Source organism: Anopheles coustani, chromosome 3, assembly GCF_943734705.1.
Source record: "Anopheles coustani chromosome 3, idAnoCousDA_361_x.2, whole genome shotgun sequence".
NCBI classification, from domain to species: Eukaryota; Metazoa; Arthropoda; class Insecta; order Diptera; family Culicidae; genus Anopheles; species Anopheles coustani.
The window spans coordinates 44870417-44890919 of record NC_071288.1 but is presented as its reverse complement, the minus strand read 5'-3'; the positions used below and the strand labels follow the sequence as shown (position 1 = coordinate 44890919).

Here is a 20503-nt window from a genome sequence, read left to right as displayed (position 1 = left end):
GATCGCCATTGGTGCTGTGAGAAGTGATCAATGATGATCGTGCGCACATCGTTGGCAGCACAACGTTTAACGAACACGGCGTCGTGCAGCATTCAAAACCTTGTGGAACAACCTGTTTGACAGACCGCGCGCAGTCGCAGTTAAACCGTCCCGCCTGAACCAATTCATACAACCCTCCATTATCGCGAACTCTTATCGCACGTTTTGTATAGTGGTAACAGTGTCACAACGATGCCAATGGGTAGCGCGCGAGTAGTCGTGAAGGTATCCGTCATCTGGTGCACTGGTTGGGAAGAAAAACAGTGCGTTCGTACGCAGTAGTGAATCGTACAGTCCGTCGTTTACGGGGGTTTCCGGGTGGTGTAGAGTGTTGTTTACATTGGAACAAAGTTTTCAAAACAGCACGCTCGGCGACTACTTTGTTGGCGGGTTTTACTTTCTGCTGATACCTCAAGAAAAGCGGAGGTTGGTGCTGCTGTGCAGAACAATTGGAACGAGCAGTGAATTGGTTCCGACCGTGACGAGTTCTGTAACCGAAGATATAGGTGCAGTGTGACAGTTTTAAATCGAATTAATTTGCAGTCTGGCTACCGGAAGAGCATTTCGTTTAAGTTAGGCGATGGAGACGCACGATGGATGGAGGCGCATGATGTGCAGTGTAAAGTGTCCACAATTGCATAGCTAATGAACGAAGAAATTCACTCGTCACAACAACAAAGGTACATGAATTAAAATGATAAACAATTCCTTTGTCACAAACGGTCGCATTTTAATGCCGATAACCGCCTGTGACCACCGGGGTTTTGTGGCAGTGGTTGCTAGCAGAGCATTAATACCCGTTTGGCTGTATGCGTAATGTACCCTTTGTTTCTTAGCTTCACAGTCAGCTGCGAGGGCAAGATAAGGCGGCATCTTGAAATGTGTGTGGTCTATTTTCTTCCCCTTCTAATAGTTTGAAAGTTTGTTGACCTCGCGCGCGCACGCTGTCGTGCCGTTTGGGTGGTTTGGCATCCCTCCCTTCTTAGGCACTGGCACGCTTTAATGTGCCGTCGGTCGGTCGGACGGTGGCGATGTCAATTAGATTCAATCGAACGACACAAATGGCTGAGACAGCATTTTTGGAACGGGTTTGCCACCACAGCCAAATTACATCGGGTGATCTTGATAAATGCAATCTACGCGAAACCTTCATACGATCCGTCCTTGGTTATTGTTTCGATCGAACGTTTTTGTTTAGTGTCAGCTTATGGCATCACGAATGCCACACCATTTGCAGTGCTACCCGGTGAATGCTTTTGATTTCTTGCTGTGCACGGTGGATCTAAACCCGTACAAAAAGGTGGACAGATTTTTAGCTTTTTTTTCCAAAATTCTTATTTCAGATTTTTATTGCATAATTTGATTGAAAGGGTACCTGTGGATCGGTTAAAGATATGTTTAAACATTGTAAAATTGTTTTGATGGTTTAACAATTATTTCATGGCAGAGAATTTCTTTGGAAGAAAAGCATACTACATCACCCCTTTTCCGATTCCAGATTAAAATTCTTCTTAATTCTTGGAGGATTACGATCTCATGTTTTAAATTGAATTTAATGGAATCGGATTAAATGCAAATGCATTTCTTTTTCTGTTTTCCTAGATGTTGGCATAATTATAGTAAGGTAAGTGCTCCTATAGTGGTGCCAGTACAAATTGTAGCTAGTACCGGTTGTAGTGGAATAAAACTCTAGACGAAATAAATACAATAGCGATACTTGTTGGAGTACGAAATGTTCTTGGATTTTCTACGTAGTGTTTAAAAGATAAACTTTCCCACTCCGTCATAAATTGAGGCTCCAAAATTATTATTTTCCAACCAGGTTGACTAATATGCTGGATTCCTTAAGAGTTTATCAGGTATGCCATGATTTCCTTAAGGCTATACTACGTAGTGTTTAAAAGATAAACTTTCCCACTCCATCATAAATTGAGGCTCCAAAATTATTATTTTCCAACCAGGTTGACTAATATGCTGGATTCCTTAAAAATTTATCAGGTATGCCATGATTTCCTTAAGGCTATACATCACTGCAAAATGTCATGACCAAGACAGACCACCATAATAGGGACAACCGGCTAGGAAGAAATAAACGCTTTTTTCGTGTATTTTTCATGGTGCACGATGAAAATAGATGCTTTTCAGAAGAATAATGATGTTGCGACCATAATTGGTATAAATATGTAAAATATTGTGTTCTTGACACTTATAAATTGCATCACATTGTAAGTTAAATGGCTTACTGCGCCACTATTGGTACCATTACCCTAATCGATATTTTTTTCCTTATTAAAATTGATCTCGACGAAAGTATGTATCGTTTTTAATTAATGGAATGGAGGCAATTACAGTAGATTTTTAGGTTTTTGGTTTAAAAAAAAATTGTATTGTCTGCAAGTACACACACTATTTAAAAAAAATTTAGTACAGATCTTATCAACATGAATTTGTTATGTTTAGAGGCAATATCAATTTCTAGCTAAAAGAATCCTTGAAACATAACAAATTAATCGATCCTGTATTCATTCATTTTTTATATCCTTAAAATGTTTTAAATCTAACCTTTCCATTATCATGTTCGAGCTGTTTGTTTCGGTACTAACTAACTAATTAACAAAATGGTTTATGTTGTACAAGTCTTGCCGCTTCCACCCATAATCACGCCCATCATTTACAAACTACGACGTGCAATAGCTAGCGATAGTGAGTATAAATCTTTACGCATGATTCATGGCTTTTCTCAGCTTCGGTACGCTTCATCGGCGGTAGAACAGAGCTCGAAACCGGTATCAAACTCACGGTCAATATTGGCTCAAGTGCTGGCTGTCCGCGGCCGCCAGATGCGGCTTGGATCCATTTATCTCGCCTTATCTGTGCACCACCGTCACCACTTCGTTGTTAAAGTGGGTGGGTGGGGGTGGGGAAGGAACTGACGACTTGTTTCGCGAAGGGACAAAAAAGAAAAATCCCTCCAAGCCACTCTAAACAGTATTGCCTGTCCGTTCTGCCTATCTGTTCTTCCAGAAACCATCCGATGCCCGAGAGCGCAAGAGCAGAGTTGGTGGACGCGAGCAAACACTCCGACAGCGGTGTCGAGCCTTATCGCGACCATTGTGCGGGTGTACCCTTTCCTGGACCGCACACTAGACAGTTGCCAGCAAGTGATCGGCTAGATTTAGAGTGTACCAGAGTGTGGTTGATCCTGATGATACGGCGGTAGCGGAATTAGAGCTAGAGGACGCGCAAAAGGTAGCAGTGGTAAGAAAATCCGGTTACATGCGCCCGAGTATGGCCCCGGCGGAGAGTGGAGCGGGTGATAATGGGAACCCAATAAGTGCACCGTTGGCCGAAGATATTCCGGAGCTTCCCAACGGCGATGACGATGATGGACGCAAAGAGCAGACGGATCGGTATGACCCGGAAGCGCAACCACTGTCCGTGAGTGGTAGGGAACCGGTGGCCTGCGAAACTGATGTCAAACAGCCCGTCACTATCGGTTGGAAAGAAGGCTATCAGCAGGTAGGGAACTTCCAAAATACTTCCCTGAACCATAGAACCATTTAGCCAATTGTTTTTCGGCTTCCTCCCATAGGTGCTCGCTACCTGTCTGGTGAATCTGATCGTCATCCAGGCCGGTATCAATATGACCTACTCGGCCATCCTACTGCCGCAGCTGTCGGAACCGGGCAGCCCGATCCTGATCGACCGCAATGAAGCTTCCTGGATAGCGTCGGTGGTAACGATCGCCCTACCGCTCGGATCGCTCGTCGTTGGCCAGCTGATGGATACGTTCGGGCGCAAAAAGATTGCGCTCGCGACATGCGTTCCGTTTGCGCTCGGTTGGCTGCTGATTGCCGGCGCTTCCAATGTCGGCATGATTTACGTCGCCCGCATCGTGCTGGGCTCCTCCGGAGGGCTTACGACCGTCGCCCTGGTTTACGTGAGCGAAATATCGCACGTCTCCCTGCGCCCGATGCTGCTCTGTGCCAACAGTGTGTTTGTGTCGTTTGGCATCTTGCTGACGTGCGTTTTAGGTAAATGGTTTATTGTTTGAAGATTAAATTTGATGACTTAGTAACTCTTCGTTTGCTCCTTTGTTGTTTATTGCAGCGGTTTTCTTCGACTGGCGTGCCATAGCGTACATATACGCAGGGCTGTCGATCGTCTCGTTCCTGCTGATTCTGCTCATCCCGGAGTCACCCCATTGGTTGGTGACATTCACGAAAAAAGACTCCACTAAAGCCCGCAGCGTGCTGAACTGGTTGTATCGAGATAAGAAGGTAACGCTGGGACGGTAGAATGGTCCCATGCACGACGAGACTAACGTCCGACTTGGTTAATTACAGCTCGCCGAAGATCAGTACTGTCAGATTGTGGCGCACGCCAGCCCAAACCGATCATCGCTCGGCAAGGCCGGTACCTTGCACTCCTTCTCTCCGAAAGTGTTTCTACAGCCACGCGTCTACCGGCCGATGGTCATCTTGCTGCTGGTGTTCCTCTACCAGCAGCTGTCCGGTGCGTACGTGCTCATCTTCTACGCCCTGGACGTTTTCCAGCGCATCAACGGTGGTGCGACGGCGGGGGAGCAGGCGGCCAACTTTAACGAGTACACCGCGTTGGTGGTACTGGGTCTGATACGCTTCGTCATGTCGATCGTGACGTCCGGGTGCTCGCGAAAATACGGCCGTCGACCGCTCCTGTGCATCTCCGGGTTGGCGATGGGCGCATTCATGACCATTGGAGCTGCGTACATAGACTTTTTCCAGCGCAATGTTAATGGTGGTGGTGGTGATCGGTTTGGAAGCTTCCTGCTGCTCGTTTGCGTCCTTGGTTACGTGTGCGCCAGTGCGGTCGGATATCTGGTGCTACCGTGGACGATGATAGGCGAACTGCTGCCAACGGATGTAAGTACCCGTAACGGCTTATCACTTGCACCGGCGCTTCACTTCAAAGACACTTTTTTTCGCAGGTTAAAGGAAAACTGGGTGGACTGACCGTTTCCATCGCGTACGTGCTGATGTTTGGTGTGGTGAAGATTTTTCCCTACCTTCTCGAGCTGGTTGCCATCCGGGGGATCTTTTACATCTATGCCGCCACGAGCTTTGCCGGTGTGGCGTACATCTACTGCTACGTGCCGGAAACGTTCGGTAGAAGTTTCGCCGAAATCGAACGACACTTTGCGCTGGGTGCAGGGAAGAGCTCGTAGGACTTGATACTTAAGCGATAGGATAGGTGCAGTATATTGGGAGTTTGACTATATCTGTTGTGTGCGTGTGAATGCGTGTCTGTTAGTGTTTTCGTTGTTACCGTATTTTTACGCTGGGCTAGAGTATTGTGAATTGACCCTCTCTGAGCGGTCGAAGAATGTGATTGGCCTTTTGCCATAAGCAATATGTCTTCCAATTCGTAAAACAAAAAACAATAAAGCAAATCAGTACCTTGAAATGAAGCCAAACAAATGGAGGATATAAGCGATAACACGACGATACAAATTGTGGAAATGAGGCTATCTCGAGTAGATTTAAGGGATTACAATAAGGAAAACACCATAACCAGGGACCTTAGTGCGATCCTTACTTTATTACTATTATAAGACATTGTTTGAACACTTGTACACTGGAACGACTCATTAAAGCGGGTTTTTAACCTACTTAAACAAGCTTGTCTGGCGTTGTATACTCATTACAGAGATTGCCCGCTTTTTTATATTCCTCTATACACGTGATATCTTATCTTGGGATGCTTTTTAGCGGCAAACATTTTCTGCAGTACATGAATGACCGGGGATAAGGAATTTCTAGAACAAAGTTGGAAAGAAAGAATTCATATGATATTGGATGGAGCCAGAATCTTTTCACAGTAATTGAAAGTATTGGTAAAAATAATGTGTTATTCAATGTGGGGTGATGATATATTTTTCATTAACATAACTTTATTTTACTCTTTGTTTAATGTAATGGTATCGATCGCGCCGTCTAATTCCCTGGATAATAAACTACTTTACGTATATTAAAACGTAAAGTATGATTGGCTAATAATAAATATTTATTTAATAAATAAAAGATAATTTTTTAAATTATTTTTAAGGTTTTGCCAAAAAGGGTGCATGTTTTATGCAATCCATGCTCGGATCTTATGAGTTGAGGCATTTAAAGTTTTGTTTACGCATATGTTTCTCATTCGACACGAAGTAGTTCTCATTTTTTCTTGTTACAAATGTTTTTCAATTGCCATTAGGTAGACTACAGTTTTTTATGACTTTTCAATTGGAAAATAATTTACTTTCCTGCTTTATGTGTTTTTGTTGTTTAGGGTTTTCAAATTTTAATTGATTTTTTTTTATTTTAATTGCATTCATTGATGGCATAAAGGCAAACAAAATGCTCGTGGTTAAAAGACGTTCTCCTTTCGAAAGATGATTAACTAAACCTATCAGCTCTACTTAACGTGCAATGGATAATAAAGTGTTTTCATGGTTTGATTTATATTTTTGGTTTTGATACACATTGAACAAAATCATTTCACAAATGATACAAAATCATTCTTGAAAAAAAGTGTTTTGCAGTGAAATAGCAATCGAAACAAATACAGAATTAATATAAAATTAAATTTAAATAAATAAATAATAATAATAATATCAAACTAATCACAACGAAAATATAACATACTCCTTTTTAGTAGATGGAAGAAATGGAATAATCTAGCATGAGTGAAGTTGAATTGCAATCACAAATGCTATTTTTATTGTAACAAAATCAAAGTATAAAAGGTAATACAAAGTTGTATCAAAATAATTGGGTAACAATGTTTGTACCTACACTTACACCGAGCACGATTTTCCAAGGTTTGAATGAAAAATAACTATTGCAATAATATTCGTGGACACCGCATTAAGATTAATAAGAGAAAAAGAAAAACATTGAATGCTCTGGAAATGGGATTTAGATTTAATAAAAAACAATTACTGTCTTTTAAGTCCAACACATAAACTACCATTACCGTGCGTGTTAGATCAAACGTTCTAGTCGTTTGTTGATGGCACAATAACACCATGCCATTCATGGTGTCGCTGATGTGGCTGACGCCACACCTGATGGAAACATAGTTTTTCATTTCCCAACGCTTATCATTCGTCATCTATCACAGTTTCCTCGCATTACTCCCACCGCCCTCCGGTGGTAGTCAATCCAAATGCACACCAAGTGCATCGCATGGCATCCGACACGGTCGAGAGAGCGGTCTATCATCGAACCGTGGATTCGCATTGGCGTAACTACCGGCAGCGTGACGGTTTCGATTGCCATTGAGACGAGACGCGGCTTGTGTTTCCCAATGACCGATGGTAATCTTGTTGTCGGGCCACCCCTCTGTCAACACAGTCAAACTTACGGCAGTTCGACGACAGCCCAAAGCCATTAGGTTTACGGTTGCCCTAACTTTCACACTCCAGCTTGGAGCTACTTCCGACTGCCGTTGGGGAGGCATCGTTGACACGCCGCGCTGATGGACGAGATGGTCGGTGCTGGTCGGTAAATCAATGCCCAGCAAGCATAATTATGTTGTAAATCTAGCCAATATTCACGATCCGTCACCGTTCGGTTTCCCACGTTGAAGATGGGAAAAGAAAATGGAAATCCAATGTACCACAATGTACGGCTTGGGAGGTATAAAAGTTCCTCGACGCGATGTCAGTAATGACAGTTTAGTCACACACTACTTGCCGCTACCCAGAATGTTCTCCCGGTCATCACCAGCGGTGTGCCTGTTGGCGTTGGGTCTCTGGATCGCAGTCGTCTCGGTGTCGGGTGGGAAAACTAGTTCCAGCTCAAAGTGCCAGGAAAAGTCGCTTACGACTGCGAGTGGTACGAAGGCACCATCAGGTAGGCACGGATTGTTGCTAGGACAAGGAACATAGGCGTCCTATTAACGAGGGCTAATCTTGACGGCATTTCCATTTCGCAGGTCCCTTCTGTGCGGGCGATTTGATATTTGAGGACACGTTCGATGGGTTTGATCTGGATACCTGGCAGCATGAGAACACACTGGCCGGAAACACGGTGAGTAGGGTCGGTTGGATCGGTTTCATTTGCCATTTATCGCTTCGTATCGTGTGCCCATCTTCACAGGACTCGGAATTTCAGTGGTTTACCAACAACCGGACGAACTCGTTCGTTAAGGAGGGCAACCTGTTCATCCGACCGACGCTGACGGTGGAAGAGTTCGGTGAACCGTTTCTACGCTCCGGTGTCCTCAACATCCACGGTGGATCGCCGGCCGAACAGTAAGGACGGTGGTTTGGTTCCAATTGGTTCTTTAATTTGTACGTGTCCTACATTGCTCCACTTCAGATGCACGAAACACTCGCCAGACGGGTGCGTCCGGGCCGGGTCCCTCGAGCAGGTGCTGAATCCGGTCAAGAGTGCCAGCATCCGGACGGTGGATTCGTTCGCGTTCAAGTACGGTAAGGTGGAGGTGAGTGCGAAACTGCCGGCCGGTGATTGGCTTTGGCCCGCCGTCTGGTTCCTGCCGAAGGTGAACGCGTACGGCCGGTGGCCGGCGTCCGGCGAGATCGACCTGCTCGAATCGAAGGGCAACCGGGAGCTCATCAAGAACGGCATCAATGTCGGCGTCGAGCAGGTCACGTCGACACTCAAGTTCGGGCCGAACGTCGCGTACAACTCGGCCTACGCCGCCCCCGGAACGTCCTTCACGCGCAACTCCGAGTCCGGCAAGGGCTACCATACCGGGTTCAATCGGTACCAGATGGAATGGACGCCGGACCACATCACGTTCAGCATTAACGACATCGAGACGGGCACGGTGAAGGTCGGTACCGGGTTCTGGCAGAAGGGCAACTTCAATCTGACCGCGCCCGGACTGGACAATCCTTGGCGGTATGGTAGCATCATGGCACCGTTCGACCAGGAGTTCTACTGCAAACTATCGGTGGCCGTCGGCGGATCCGATTACTTCTCCGACGACGACATCAACCCGACGCGGAAACCCTGGCAGAACGGGGCCCGCCAAGCGATGACGGACTTCTGGAACGGCAAGAACGAGTGGCTGCCGACGTGGAACCTGGACGAGACGGAATCGAAGGATGCCTCCATGCAGGTGGACTACGTGCGCGTGTGGGCGCTCTAGGGACGCGAAGGCAGGCGAATGGAACTTGTCGCAATTTCCATTCCCATCCCGATTGCGATTCCATCCGACGACGGGATATGCTGCCTTCGCAAGGAGGAACAACAACGGGCCTACTCCACTGTTGGTGGTATCGAAATTTCCCCGAAGGTGCTGCTAAGAACCTGTGAACCGATAACGGACTCCGTAGATATGGAATTTAGATTACATTACCGTTAGGATTTGTAGTACGCCGGCGGATTACGGCAGTCACCGGTAATAAACCAAGCGCATGGAGCATGAAAACCTTTCGGTGATTTTGAATTATTGAACAGCGTCATGAAGGGGAAGTGGCTTTGCGAGATGAGATTTTCTGGGAGTACCAATTTCAACCAGACAATGGCCAATCTTGTTTTTCATCAGCCGTCGCCAGGTCATCAGACACGGCGTAGTGTGGGAGTGATTTTTAAGCAACACATCGGTGCACTTGTGGGAAATGTGGACAAATTGATTGAAGTATCAGACGCACCAGACGATTCTACGACAAATATACTTTCAAGGTTACGGTTTAGTTATGCAAATTAAAAGTCTGGCTGAACATTAGTTTGCGGGAAATATCCATTCATAGGCTAGACTTGAAAACTGCACATTACGCATTACCTTTCTAGTTTATATAGTTAATAATATAGTTTTCTTTTACGATTATTCACTATTGATAAGGAATTTATAAGAAATAAGTTTGTTATAAGCAAAATCTCACATGTTTACTGAAGGTATCTATAATGAAGTTTTTGATGTAGTTAAAAATAAAACATTTTTTTCAATGAGAGCGTGGAGCATAATAATTGTTGAATGAAAATTTTGCAATCAAAAAAAGAGCATTCAATAAAATAGGTAATATTCTACAACGGGTTCCAACCGGTACACAATTTATTAAATTTTTCACACAATTTAAATAATTTTTCAACTGGTGCTATTTTGCAAAAGTTAATTAGGTACCAAGGGCATTGGATACCAAAATGAATCTGAGGGAAAAGGTGTAGGGAAAATAGTTTGAGGGAAAGAAAAATGCTGTTTTGTCATACTCATCAATTTTATTATATTTTTATTACTGGCAGTATAAACCAGCGTCATGTGTTCTATATAACACCATATAACGAAGGTTCGAATAACGAAGCGTGTTGTAGCACGTGTTGAACAATCCTGCGTGTGTTGGAAAAATGTAACATATTTGCACGTCATATAAAATCTAAATTAAATTCTCTGTGATTATGTGTTTGTATATTCAATTCCTTAATTATGGTACAATATTAATCAGGTGTTCAATAGTCACGCTATTGCGCTGCAGCACACGCACACTCCAGCGATACGGTGCAATGATCCCCAGGTTAGAAAATGGTTTTTACCCGCACTAAAAACATCCTTCGCACCAACACGGCACAAATAAAAAAGAACCTGTGACGAAAAAACCTGTTTCCCTGTTTCGTTTGCCGTGTCGCATAAGCATATACGGCGCCCTGCATAAACTGTTGCAATATGATAGGGGGTTTCATAAAATGGGGGATTTCCATGGGTTGGAAAAAACCCCCCAATGCTTTTTACTAGTACTCCATTCATCAGTACCGATTGCCGTTGAGTCAGCGTTCTATTGGGATAATTTGGTTGCGCAAACATGTATTCGGATCTTTACAAATACAAAAAAAAGAACCTACAATGCCGGCAATTTAACTCAATATACGTAACTACGGTTTGAAGGTTAACTGCAGCGAGAACGAAAGGGAAGGTAAGAGAAAATAAAATACAGTAAAGTTTGCGCCATTGGCAATCAAAGTGGACTGATAATCTAATGGTCTGAAATATTTTTTAGTATAGTTTTCATAAGGTCCAGTTCTATGGTAGGTATTTGAAAATTCAAAAAAGAAGTTTTACGCTTAGTGATAAATATTGAAAAAATTCTAATTTATCTAAATAAATTAAGCAGCCCTAAACAAAAATAAATTTTTGTTAAAAATTCCTTCTATTACTAAGAGCTTCCCGGGTACAAGCAAGCGTCCACTGTAATATAGAATTTTCAAAAGAGAAAAATGAAGACATAAAAAAAGAAAGCTTTATGTGAGGCGGCAGCACACGCGGAGGCTGTGGGAATTATGGTTGAAGCTTGGGGATGGCGTGATGCGGCACGACTTTGATACTAATCAGTGAATGAACACCATCGGAGGTAAAACGGTAGGTTTACGAAAAAGTCCTGCCCAGTTGGCCAACATTCTCTAGCGGGTGACGAATTGAAACAAAAATGTGTTAACAAGTAGAGCAGGGAACTGTTCTTTACGTCGTTTATAAAATAACAATTATGCGTACAAATTTAGCCGTTTTCTCATCCATGATCGATCACGAATGATCGTTTATGTTTAACGGTTTTGTTTGAAATAGGGGAGATCCACCCTTTTCGCTGTCATTTCAAATCTATCACGAAACAGCTAGTTTACGACTTCTACCGAACAAGTTATGAGATCGTTCCGCCAAGAATTTCTCCCGAGGCCATGTGCTATCGCTATACCAGACAAACAGAACTTTACCAACAACCCAATCGACGCGCTGTTCTGATGTGTCCGGCTATCGCAGGCGACGACCCGCGCTAGAACTTTGCCCGTGAAAGGTTTGCACAACGAGGTGGTGGTGGTGGTGGTTATCGCAGAGGAATAACAACCAGTTTGTTGACGAGAGCGCATCTGGATCCGCCGCACCGGTTTTGGTCAGTTCCGTGGAGAGTTATAAAACTTCGATCGGCGCACGTCGTTGAACTCAGTTGCGCTGCATTCGTCTCGGTGTCTGGTCGATCGTGGACAACATATTTCTGATATTTTTACCCCCATCGACGTGTTACGGTGGAGCGATAGTGTTAGATACGTGATAGAATAGACGATAACTATAGAGACGATTGTTGGTAAACTATGAAACGTCTAAGTTCGTTGATAGTCGCATCGTTACTTGTGGTAACAAACTTAAGTGGCACTAAGGCCGATCCGACGACTACAGAATCTACATGTGTTCCTTCGGTAACGACGGCCAGCGGAAGTCTGATCGATCGTGGTCGCACTTTCTGTAGTGGAGAACTAATCTTTGAGGATAATTTCGACTTTTTCGATTTCGAAAAATGGGAGCACGAAAACACGCTTGCTGGCGGTGGTGTAAGTTGCCTTTATTGCAAATCCATCCGCGGTTCTAAGGTTCTCCATTATTCTCCTTTGTTGTAGAATTGGGAATTCCAATGGTACACCAACAATCGGTCTAACTCATTCGTCGAAGATGGCTCCCTCAACATTCGACCTACGCTGACGGCGGACCAGTTCGGGCTCGGTTTCATGACATCCGGCACACTGAGCCTGCAGGGCAACTATCCCACCGACCAGTGAGTGTCCTACCAGCGTGAAGTGATTAGCCTCTGCAAAGGGTCCCGAATTCTCGCGTGTTTTGATTTATCAGCTCGTGGGACATGCTGTTCCTGGTCTTATCGCTGACCGTCTACTTTTGTGTTTTTGTTTCTTTAGCTGCACCAACGATGCGTTCTATGGCTGTGTCCGGGTTGGCAATCAGCAGCACATCGTAAATCCGGTCAAGAGCGCACGCATTCGTACGATCAGTTCGTTCAACTTCAAGTACGGCCGGGCGGAGGTGCGCGCCAAACTGCCTACCGGCGACTGGCTCTGGCCCGCCATCTGGTTGCTGCCTAAGCGTAACGTTTACGGAAGCTGGCCAGCGTCCGGTGAGATGGATCTGATGGAGTCACGCGGCAATGAGGCTCTGATGCTGGACGGAGTGCAGATCGGTACGCGTCAGGTCGGACAAACGTTGCACTTTGGACCGGGACCTTCCTACAACGGCTACCCGACCAGCACGCTGACCAAGAATGCCGTGCCCGGGCAAGAGTTCAACCGGGACTACAACACGTTCGGGTTCGTGTGGACACCGGATAACATTACGGTCAGCATTAACGGTGAAAACTTGACCACGATCGACGGTGACTTCTGGAAGCGTGGTGACTTTGCTCGGCACAATCTCGAAAATCCGTGGCGCCACGGAACGCCCATGGCACCGTTCGATCAGGAGTTCCACTTCATCATCAACCTAGCGGTCGGTGGGGTGGCTTTCTTCCCCGACGCGGCCACCAACCCGGGTGGTAAGCCGTGGAAAAACAATTCACCACAGGCGGCCACAGACTTCTGGAACGGGCGCACACAGTGGCTACCGACCTGGAACCTGGACAAAGATGGCGGCAAATCGGCATCGCTCCTGGTGGACTACGTTAAAGTATGGGCCCTGTAGGGGTGATGTACTGTGGTTTTGTGATGTGAAAAAAGTTTTGATGTGCAAAACTGTGAATAAATAACTCAACAAATAATCCAACTCATAGCAATGTTGCTTAGTCCGCCACTATACTAAACATGTTACGCGTTACTGCTGTTTAGTTGCGTTGCATTTCTTGTGCTCTCGCCGAATGCGAATGTTTCATCATTTCGGACTGAACATTTTATTTTAATTTACATTAAAACAAACAAATGATGCTAGATGAAACGGCCACCAGAAGGGGGTTTATGATGGAATGCAGATTTCTTTTATAAATCTAAGGTAGCGTAAAGTAACGTGAAAATAGAAATTTTCAACCTGGGCAGCTCTAGAGATCTTTCACATTTCTTTATTCATGTCCAATTTCCAACTGCATGCTGTTGTATTCCTTCTTTTCTCTGTAGAAGGATATCGTAAGATTTTTCTTGGGAAAAGATTCTTACATGTTAAGGCAAATAATTGCGATAATGTTTTTCAATTTCAAAAAATAATTTCTCAGGATTCGAAAACTAGCAAAACAAAATTTAATTTTAGAATCTCTAACGCTTTATTAGATAACGTGTGAATTGATCCGTTGTTTGCAAGTTTAGTTTGTATGCAGATATTACCACTCTTTTTATACTATTATTAATGACTGTTAAGGTTAAACTCTGAATCCGTTTATTTTATTTTAAATTTTTTTGACAATTTATTCACTCACTTTAATTTCGATATCGAACTGCGTGCGGTCGGAAACAGTTTAAAATGTGTTTCCGCCGGCATTTGGTGTATCACCTTCACCCTGGGTTTCGAGAGCGGCGTGTGGGCTCTTGAAATTAATTATTCGTTTCGCCGGGTGCTAATGTGAGTACGTTTTAATTAGCGGATAAACTGTTCCATAATTAAATGTTTGCTATGAACCGCAGCAGGTCAGCTCGACACGTGACCACGGGCTCGAGTGTCGGTTGGGTATGGAGGGCATCTAATTAATTCCACCGGAACTAATCGATCTTCAAAGCGTTTCTCAATCGAGTTGCGTCGGCTGTCAGGTCTGGCAATGATGGAAGGGGTTGAAAATAACTGACAAAACTTTCAAGATGACAACTTAATACAGTGTGCATTTGTTCGGGTGGTGAATCCCACAGCGAGCGCCGGAAAGGATTACCGTTAAACGATTGTTTTATCCACCGCGCACACCATCAATAACCGATAAGCTTCTAAACCGACCAAAAAACTTCGAAACATCGACGTCTGCTGGTTTCCTTTCTCCCACTACCGGGGAGAAAAGGCGAGTCATCCGGGGACTCTATATGTTCTATGTATGCTGTGTTTATGTGTGACATTGCACCATCAGTCACTACGTGCGAATGCTGATGGATGGCCACCCGCGAATGTGAGTTTCTCCTGCCTTCCCTCACCGTCCGAGCCTGGGTATATTGAAAAAGTTTTCCAATAAACTTTCCAGCGCCCCGGTTTCGGTGGGTGGAAGTCGCCGGGGGATTTTGGCCTTGATTGGAGCCTTCCGGGTCCCGTTTCGGACCAACAACACCAGCGGGTGGAAACAGGTATAGAGTTTGTTGGATCATCGTGGGTTTTTTCAAGATAAACTATACAACACTTCCGGGTAATATCATTCAGACCAATTCGATATCTCGCTGAACCACTGCGTTCTTGGGGTCGGTTTGAAATCGTCATGGGGGCCGATGCAGGGTTCGTTTGATTTATGAAATTCGCATTCGGAGAAAGAAATTTACGCCGCTTTCGTCGCTATCGGAATGGAAGGTTTGTGGAAATCGCAGAAACCCCCCTTCACACCCCACAAGCTCTAACGCGCATTCCGTCGGAGCAAAAGGACGGCGAAAATCATAATTGTGAGGCCACACAAATGCCACACAGAAAAACCGGGTGCAAGACGGAGTCAGGACGCATGGCATCGACGAAACAGTTGGATGGTTGCAAAAAAAAAGTATCGCAATAACTTCAGAGAAAACTTTGTCGCCGGTGCGCCGGGCGAAGGAGAACTTCGAGGGAAATTCTATTGCTACCAAATTGTTGCCGAATCTTTCACCCCGGGCGGAGCCACTTCGCTAAATTCTTTACCCGGAAAAAACATTTTCTTTCGCCGTTTCGGTGGCAAATTTTGAAAAATAACTCCTTCGGGAAGTTTTCTGGGCAGAGCACCGGACGCGGGGCCAAGGGGGAAATAAGAAAACCAATAGCAACAAATAAGCGAGGGACTATCAATCTAGGTTTCGGTTAACACGACCGAGAAAGGGCGCACAATTTACTGCACACAACCGATACCGATCCGGGAAACCGCGGCCCGTTTCGGGGTGTTTTATGTATTGCGAATTTATTTAATATCATACCTTTCATTTGCCCCACTAAAAGGGGAGGGGGGTTGAGAGTGGCCAGAAGCGAGCCGAGTGACGATCGGGGATCTGATTTTGTTTGGTAAAAAGAAAAGAAAAAAAAATACAGGCAGTTCCAACCCGCAATCGTTTGCTTGAATTTATTTGCAATCTTCGGCACCGCCACACTTGGGAAAATTGTTGCGCATTTTCATCCCGTTCGCTGGCCACTTTCCGCGCTCCGTCCTAAATTCCATCGTTGAAGCTCGGAATGGCACGGGAAACATTGCTTTCCAAACGTGCTACCATTTCTCGGCCACGTGGTGCTTGGGTTTCAATTAGGCAGAAGGAAAACGGTTACCAAAAGTTAACGGTTTTCTGCATCACTGAGGAATTGGGGAAGTTTTACCGCAGGCGAGCTCGGGTCGTTGTTGTTGAATTACTTTCCAATGGGACTGAGCGAAGACGGGGCGAAGATAGCGCTAGAGTTCCGTTGGAAGGGAGCGAGAATGATAAAATTTTAGAACATCCTTAAAAGAATCTGCGCTATTTTATGCGATGCGCCATTGCGCGGGCGTTGTTTTGCTTGATTAGTGTAGGGCAAAAATAAAGTGCGATCAAATAAAATTTTATTTCACTCTATTGATGGTTCCCGGAATCCAGGGAGTAGCTTTTGTCTTTCGGACGCTCGAGCCGTTTGATCTTTTCATCCCATGCTCTAATTTGTTGTTTTTAACGAGAAAGTATAAATAAGTTTATGTTCGAATTTGAAACTTTTATTGTACGTATCTTGGCGTACTTAATTGGTTTGTAATTCATTTGCCACAACGAATGGATGTTTAATTGAAAGGGCAAAGCGAAGAAGAATCATGTTTTATCTGTGACTGTACAGTTATGAAGTTAAAGCTATAAAATAAACTTTACAGTTTTATAAAGTAAAGGATAATTTCATCCTCTGCAATTTCAGTATTATTTTATGGCTGAGTCTTTTACGTTGACTTTTAATACTTTTTAGCTGTTTATTTTTAAAATTGTTGCACTGTTCTTTCTGTTTCTTTGGTTTAGTCAGCTGATTTTTAATCAGTCTTGTTTGTTCCTATTCTGCTAATCTACTTACGATAACTAGGCACCTTCGAATCAGATGTGAAGTTTGTTTCATTAAAACAAGTCCCGTATTGTTTTTCCTTTCTTCCTTCCGTTGCACGCGGAAGTAGCCACGAGGTTGGCTATAAATCTTACCTGTAATTAACGATGCCACGTCGTGACGGCCTTCCCGTCTTTGTGGTTCCCAGAGAACCCAACGTTCGCTCGTGACTGGGGCATCTTGACAACAGGTTTTGTTGAAAACAAACGCCGGAATAGGCTGGAATAATGTTCAGTCCAAGATAACATCTGCCTTGGCCAAAGTGAACCCATTGCATGTAATCCAGAGTCCTGGGGAACACTGAGGTGGTTTGCTTGATGTACAAAGTTGATGCTTTTTATAGCCGGTTTTTGTTCTTTTAAGTATCGGAACTAAAAGGTACCAGCGATCCACCCTGAGGGATGTGGAACGTGACCGGTTTCTTGTCGAGTGGCTCAAAGCGAGACGATCGTGAAGTAAAATGAGTGGCAATTTCAATACTAATTTAATTAAATATCGAGAAAATAACGGTACGTGGAAATATACATTTGGATCCCAAAACTTGTGGAAGATGTCGTACAAAATATCATGCTGAATATTCAAAATATTAATGGCCGGAGAAAATCTTTTCCAAACTGTGTACACTCAAGTGTTATTATGTTGAAATCATTGAATGCCATAATAATAATAAGAGATTGATTCATATACAAGAAAACAGTCTTTTCGTTGAATGTCGATTCTAAGTGTCAAAATGGTGGAAAAGAAAATGGTGGTCCTTACTCCAATCTACCGCAGATTATTCTTCCTTGTAGCTTTGCTTTATCCCAGGTTCACACCGTTGTACTTTGCTTGAGAAAAAATAGCAAATCACGGATTAGAATGTAACAGTTTAATGAATTACACCCTTGTTAGTTATGCAAAGTAGTCTTTTTTGTTACTCTTTTTAGGTTTGAAATCAAACGATTCTTGGCGATCAATTTCGTGTGTTGTAAATTAAAGTAAAAATTCAGGTTGAATTTGTTGTCAAATAATTTATTTGATGTGATAAATTAATCCGTACTATTAATACTGCTTTTCAGTTCGAACGCAACGTACACCGTGTAACATGAAAACAAGAAAGAGAGACACAAATAACTTGATGGTAACTAGGACCTCTAGCCGAAGAATCCACTACTGTATCCCGATCCGTAGCCGTACTGGTATCCGTTGGCATAACCTCCACCGTACGGCCCTCCGAAACCTCCACCGTACGGCCCTCCGAAGCCTCCTCCGTACGGTCCTCCGAATCCGCCACCGTACGGAGCACCGAAGCCACCGCCATAATGTCCACCGTATCCACCGCCGTAGTGTCCACCGTAGCCACCACCATAGTGTCCCCCGTATCCGCCTCCGTAGCCGAACTGATCGTACGGATCGATGCCGACACCACCACCGATCAGTCCCACGCCGATACCGATTCCACCGAACCCAAGGTGACGTTTGTTACGGTCCGCTTCCGGGTCGTTCGCGGCACTCGCCGGCACTGCACTTTTGCTGTCTACCGACTCCAACCGCGTTGCACCCTCGGAGGGCCTCTCAACGGCTGCGGGCGAATTCTGGATTGGCACGGCGAGCGCCATTCCGGTGGCCAAAATCACTATCACGATTGTTCGCAGCATCACGTCTATCTGTTTTGGTTCTTTCCGTACTCGTACGCGTTCACTTCCGACCGTCTTGGTCTGCCGTTTCTAGCTGGTCTACTCGAGAATTCCTTCCGATGGCTCTTATTTATACGACACGTCAAAAGCAGTTTCGCAAAGTTGGGCGAAATTTAAAAAAAAAAAACTTAAAGCACACGGCACGACCCAAAAACCTTGACAGGTGCCATGTTGACATTGGCTGTTTCTCGTAGCAAAGCACCCACCGCTGAGAACTGTGATTCCGTTCGTTTCTTGACGGTCAATTTCGCAAAAGCTTCATTTTTTTTTGTCTGGTAGGAACTTCACGACGTCTTTCGGAGTCGAACCGTTGGCTTTTGGTGACCTTGCAGCGATGATCTGTCGCGCTTCGGCGAGGAGTGTCCAGCATCCGACCGCAACTCGAAGTAACCGTCGTGGGGTAGGGGAAGACTTTAGCATACCGAGTTCACTGACTGCTCAAGTTGTCGTCGGCCATCCCCCCAGCGCATGTTGGTGGGATGGATTAGGAAGAATGAATAAAATAAACGCCTCCCGCGACTTAGCGACCGGAACCAAATGCTGTGTCGGTTCGCTCGATGCCAGCCGAAAGCGGTTCACGGCTAGATCGAATTTTAGGCGGAAACAAATCTCTTCCGGGTTTCGATTCACAACATCTATCGATTCGTCGAATGACTCACACGTATCCGCCCCCCCCATAAGCAAAGAAATAAACCGGTCACAAACCGGTTCCTCTTCAGACGCGTCTTCGGAACACGATGAATATCAAACAGCCGTAAAGAAAACCGTTCTATTCGGTCGGTTTTAGCGACGCGTTTTGTTTGCCAACTTTGCCGTTTGGAATTCCCCGCTGTTGGTGATGAACTGTATACCGTCAACAAAACATATGCTAATTTCTGACGTACGGTATCGACGAACGATAAGCGGATGGTGTTATTTATGTCCAAATTGACCATGTGTGCGAGCGTCGTAAGGAATGGGTGCGCCATAAGCAGAAGATCTACAGAGATTGGTGCTTGGAGAAAAACAAACTCACGTTAACAAGCATTTATCATCTGTTTTCATATTAAGAGTATATTTTTATTGTATTTTAGTTTTTCTTAAATCAGTTCAATGCTAAATTAGTTCTTATTTCGCATTTCGTTATATACATTTTTAGCCTGAAATATCGACCTCAGACTAATTATTGTTTTTTGACCATTTGCAGATCATATCATAATAAGGCAGTATTTTTTAAATGGGAAAATTTCGATACTGAAAGTATGATGCTTTTCTTGCAGTATACACTATGTAGGGATTGAGCCGAGCTAAATGAATTTATAGAATAATAATAGTAAAGAACGAATTAATCGAAATTATAAACGAATGGATTTTGAATGCGACGTGGCGAAAAATTAAAAAGGATATCATTCGCTAGATAGTTGGCATTGAAAATTGGAAGAGCGATGGCCTACTACTGAACCGAGTTGGATCCGCATATTGAAAAAGATGGAACAAAGTAGACATTGGCAACCAAATGGATTGAACCATCAGACTTGTGATTGATTTTGACAAAAGTGGTTGGAGAGTGTATAAAGAAAAGAAGCTGAGAGAGGAAAAATAGTCGAATTTTTAATTTAGGGTTATAAAACTTTCATGTGTAAAACAATTAAGTTAGAGGCACACCTCGCTTTTGTCACATTTCCTCGTTAATTTTGTTAATTCTAATTTGTACGATCAAGTGCAGTGAATAATTCGGTACGAAAAGTTGATGCGGTGAGTTTAAAACCATTTTATCGCCTTAAAAGACTAAAAGTTAAAAACATTTTTAAACGACTTTGTTCTGTGATTCTCAGCCAAAACATAAAACAAGTTTAAAACGACCAAATGTT

The 20503-nt window shown here is 44.2% G+C and overlaps 4 protein-coding genes across 4 annotated transcripts; 3 read left to right on the top strand and 1 right to left on the bottom strand.

The window, feature by feature from the left end:
- The first annotated feature begins 3327 nt into the window (after positions 1-3327).
- LOC131261931 (facilitated trehalose transporter Tret1-like) lies at positions 3328-5245 on the top strand. Its single transcript, XM_058263802.1, has 5 exons — positions 3328-3558; positions 3632-4073; positions 4150-4319; positions 4386-4943; positions 5009-5245. The coding sequence occupies exons 1-5, from the start codon at positions 3328-3330 to the stop codon at positions 5243-5245; spliced, it is 1638 nt and encodes a 545-aa protein (XP_058119785.1).
- A 2526-nt stretch (positions 5246-7771) lies between these two features.
- Positions 7772-9422, top strand: LOC131261924 (beta-1,3-glucan-binding protein-like). The gene is made up of 4 exons (XM_058263789.1): positions 7772-7919; positions 8002-8096; positions 8166-8320; positions 8388-9422. Exons 1-4 carry the CDS (start codon positions 7772-7774, stop codon positions 9181-9183), a joined length of 1194 nt encoding a protein of 397 aa, XP_058119772.1. The 3' UTR covers positions 9184-9422.
- A 2682-nt stretch (positions 9423-12104) lies between these two features.
- LOC131259612 (beta-1,3-glucan-binding protein-like) lies at positions 12105-13540 on the top strand. The gene is made up of 3 exons (XM_058261150.1): positions 12105-12347; positions 12414-12568; positions 12708-13540. The coding sequence occupies exons 1-3, from the start codon at positions 12111-12113 to the stop codon at positions 13480-13482; spliced, it is 1167 nt and encodes a 388-aa protein (XP_058117133.1). The 5' UTR covers positions 12105-12110; the 3' UTR covers positions 13483-13540.
- A 4570-nt stretch (positions 13541-18110) lies between these two features.
- Positions 18111-18614, bottom strand: LOC131261916 (keratin-associated protein 21-1-like). Its single transcript, XM_058263777.1, has one exon. The coding sequence runs from the start codon at positions 18612-18614 to the stop codon at positions 18111-18113; it is 504 nt and encodes a 167-aa protein (XP_058119760.1).
- Between the last annotated feature and the right edge of the window lie 1889 nt (positions 18615-20503).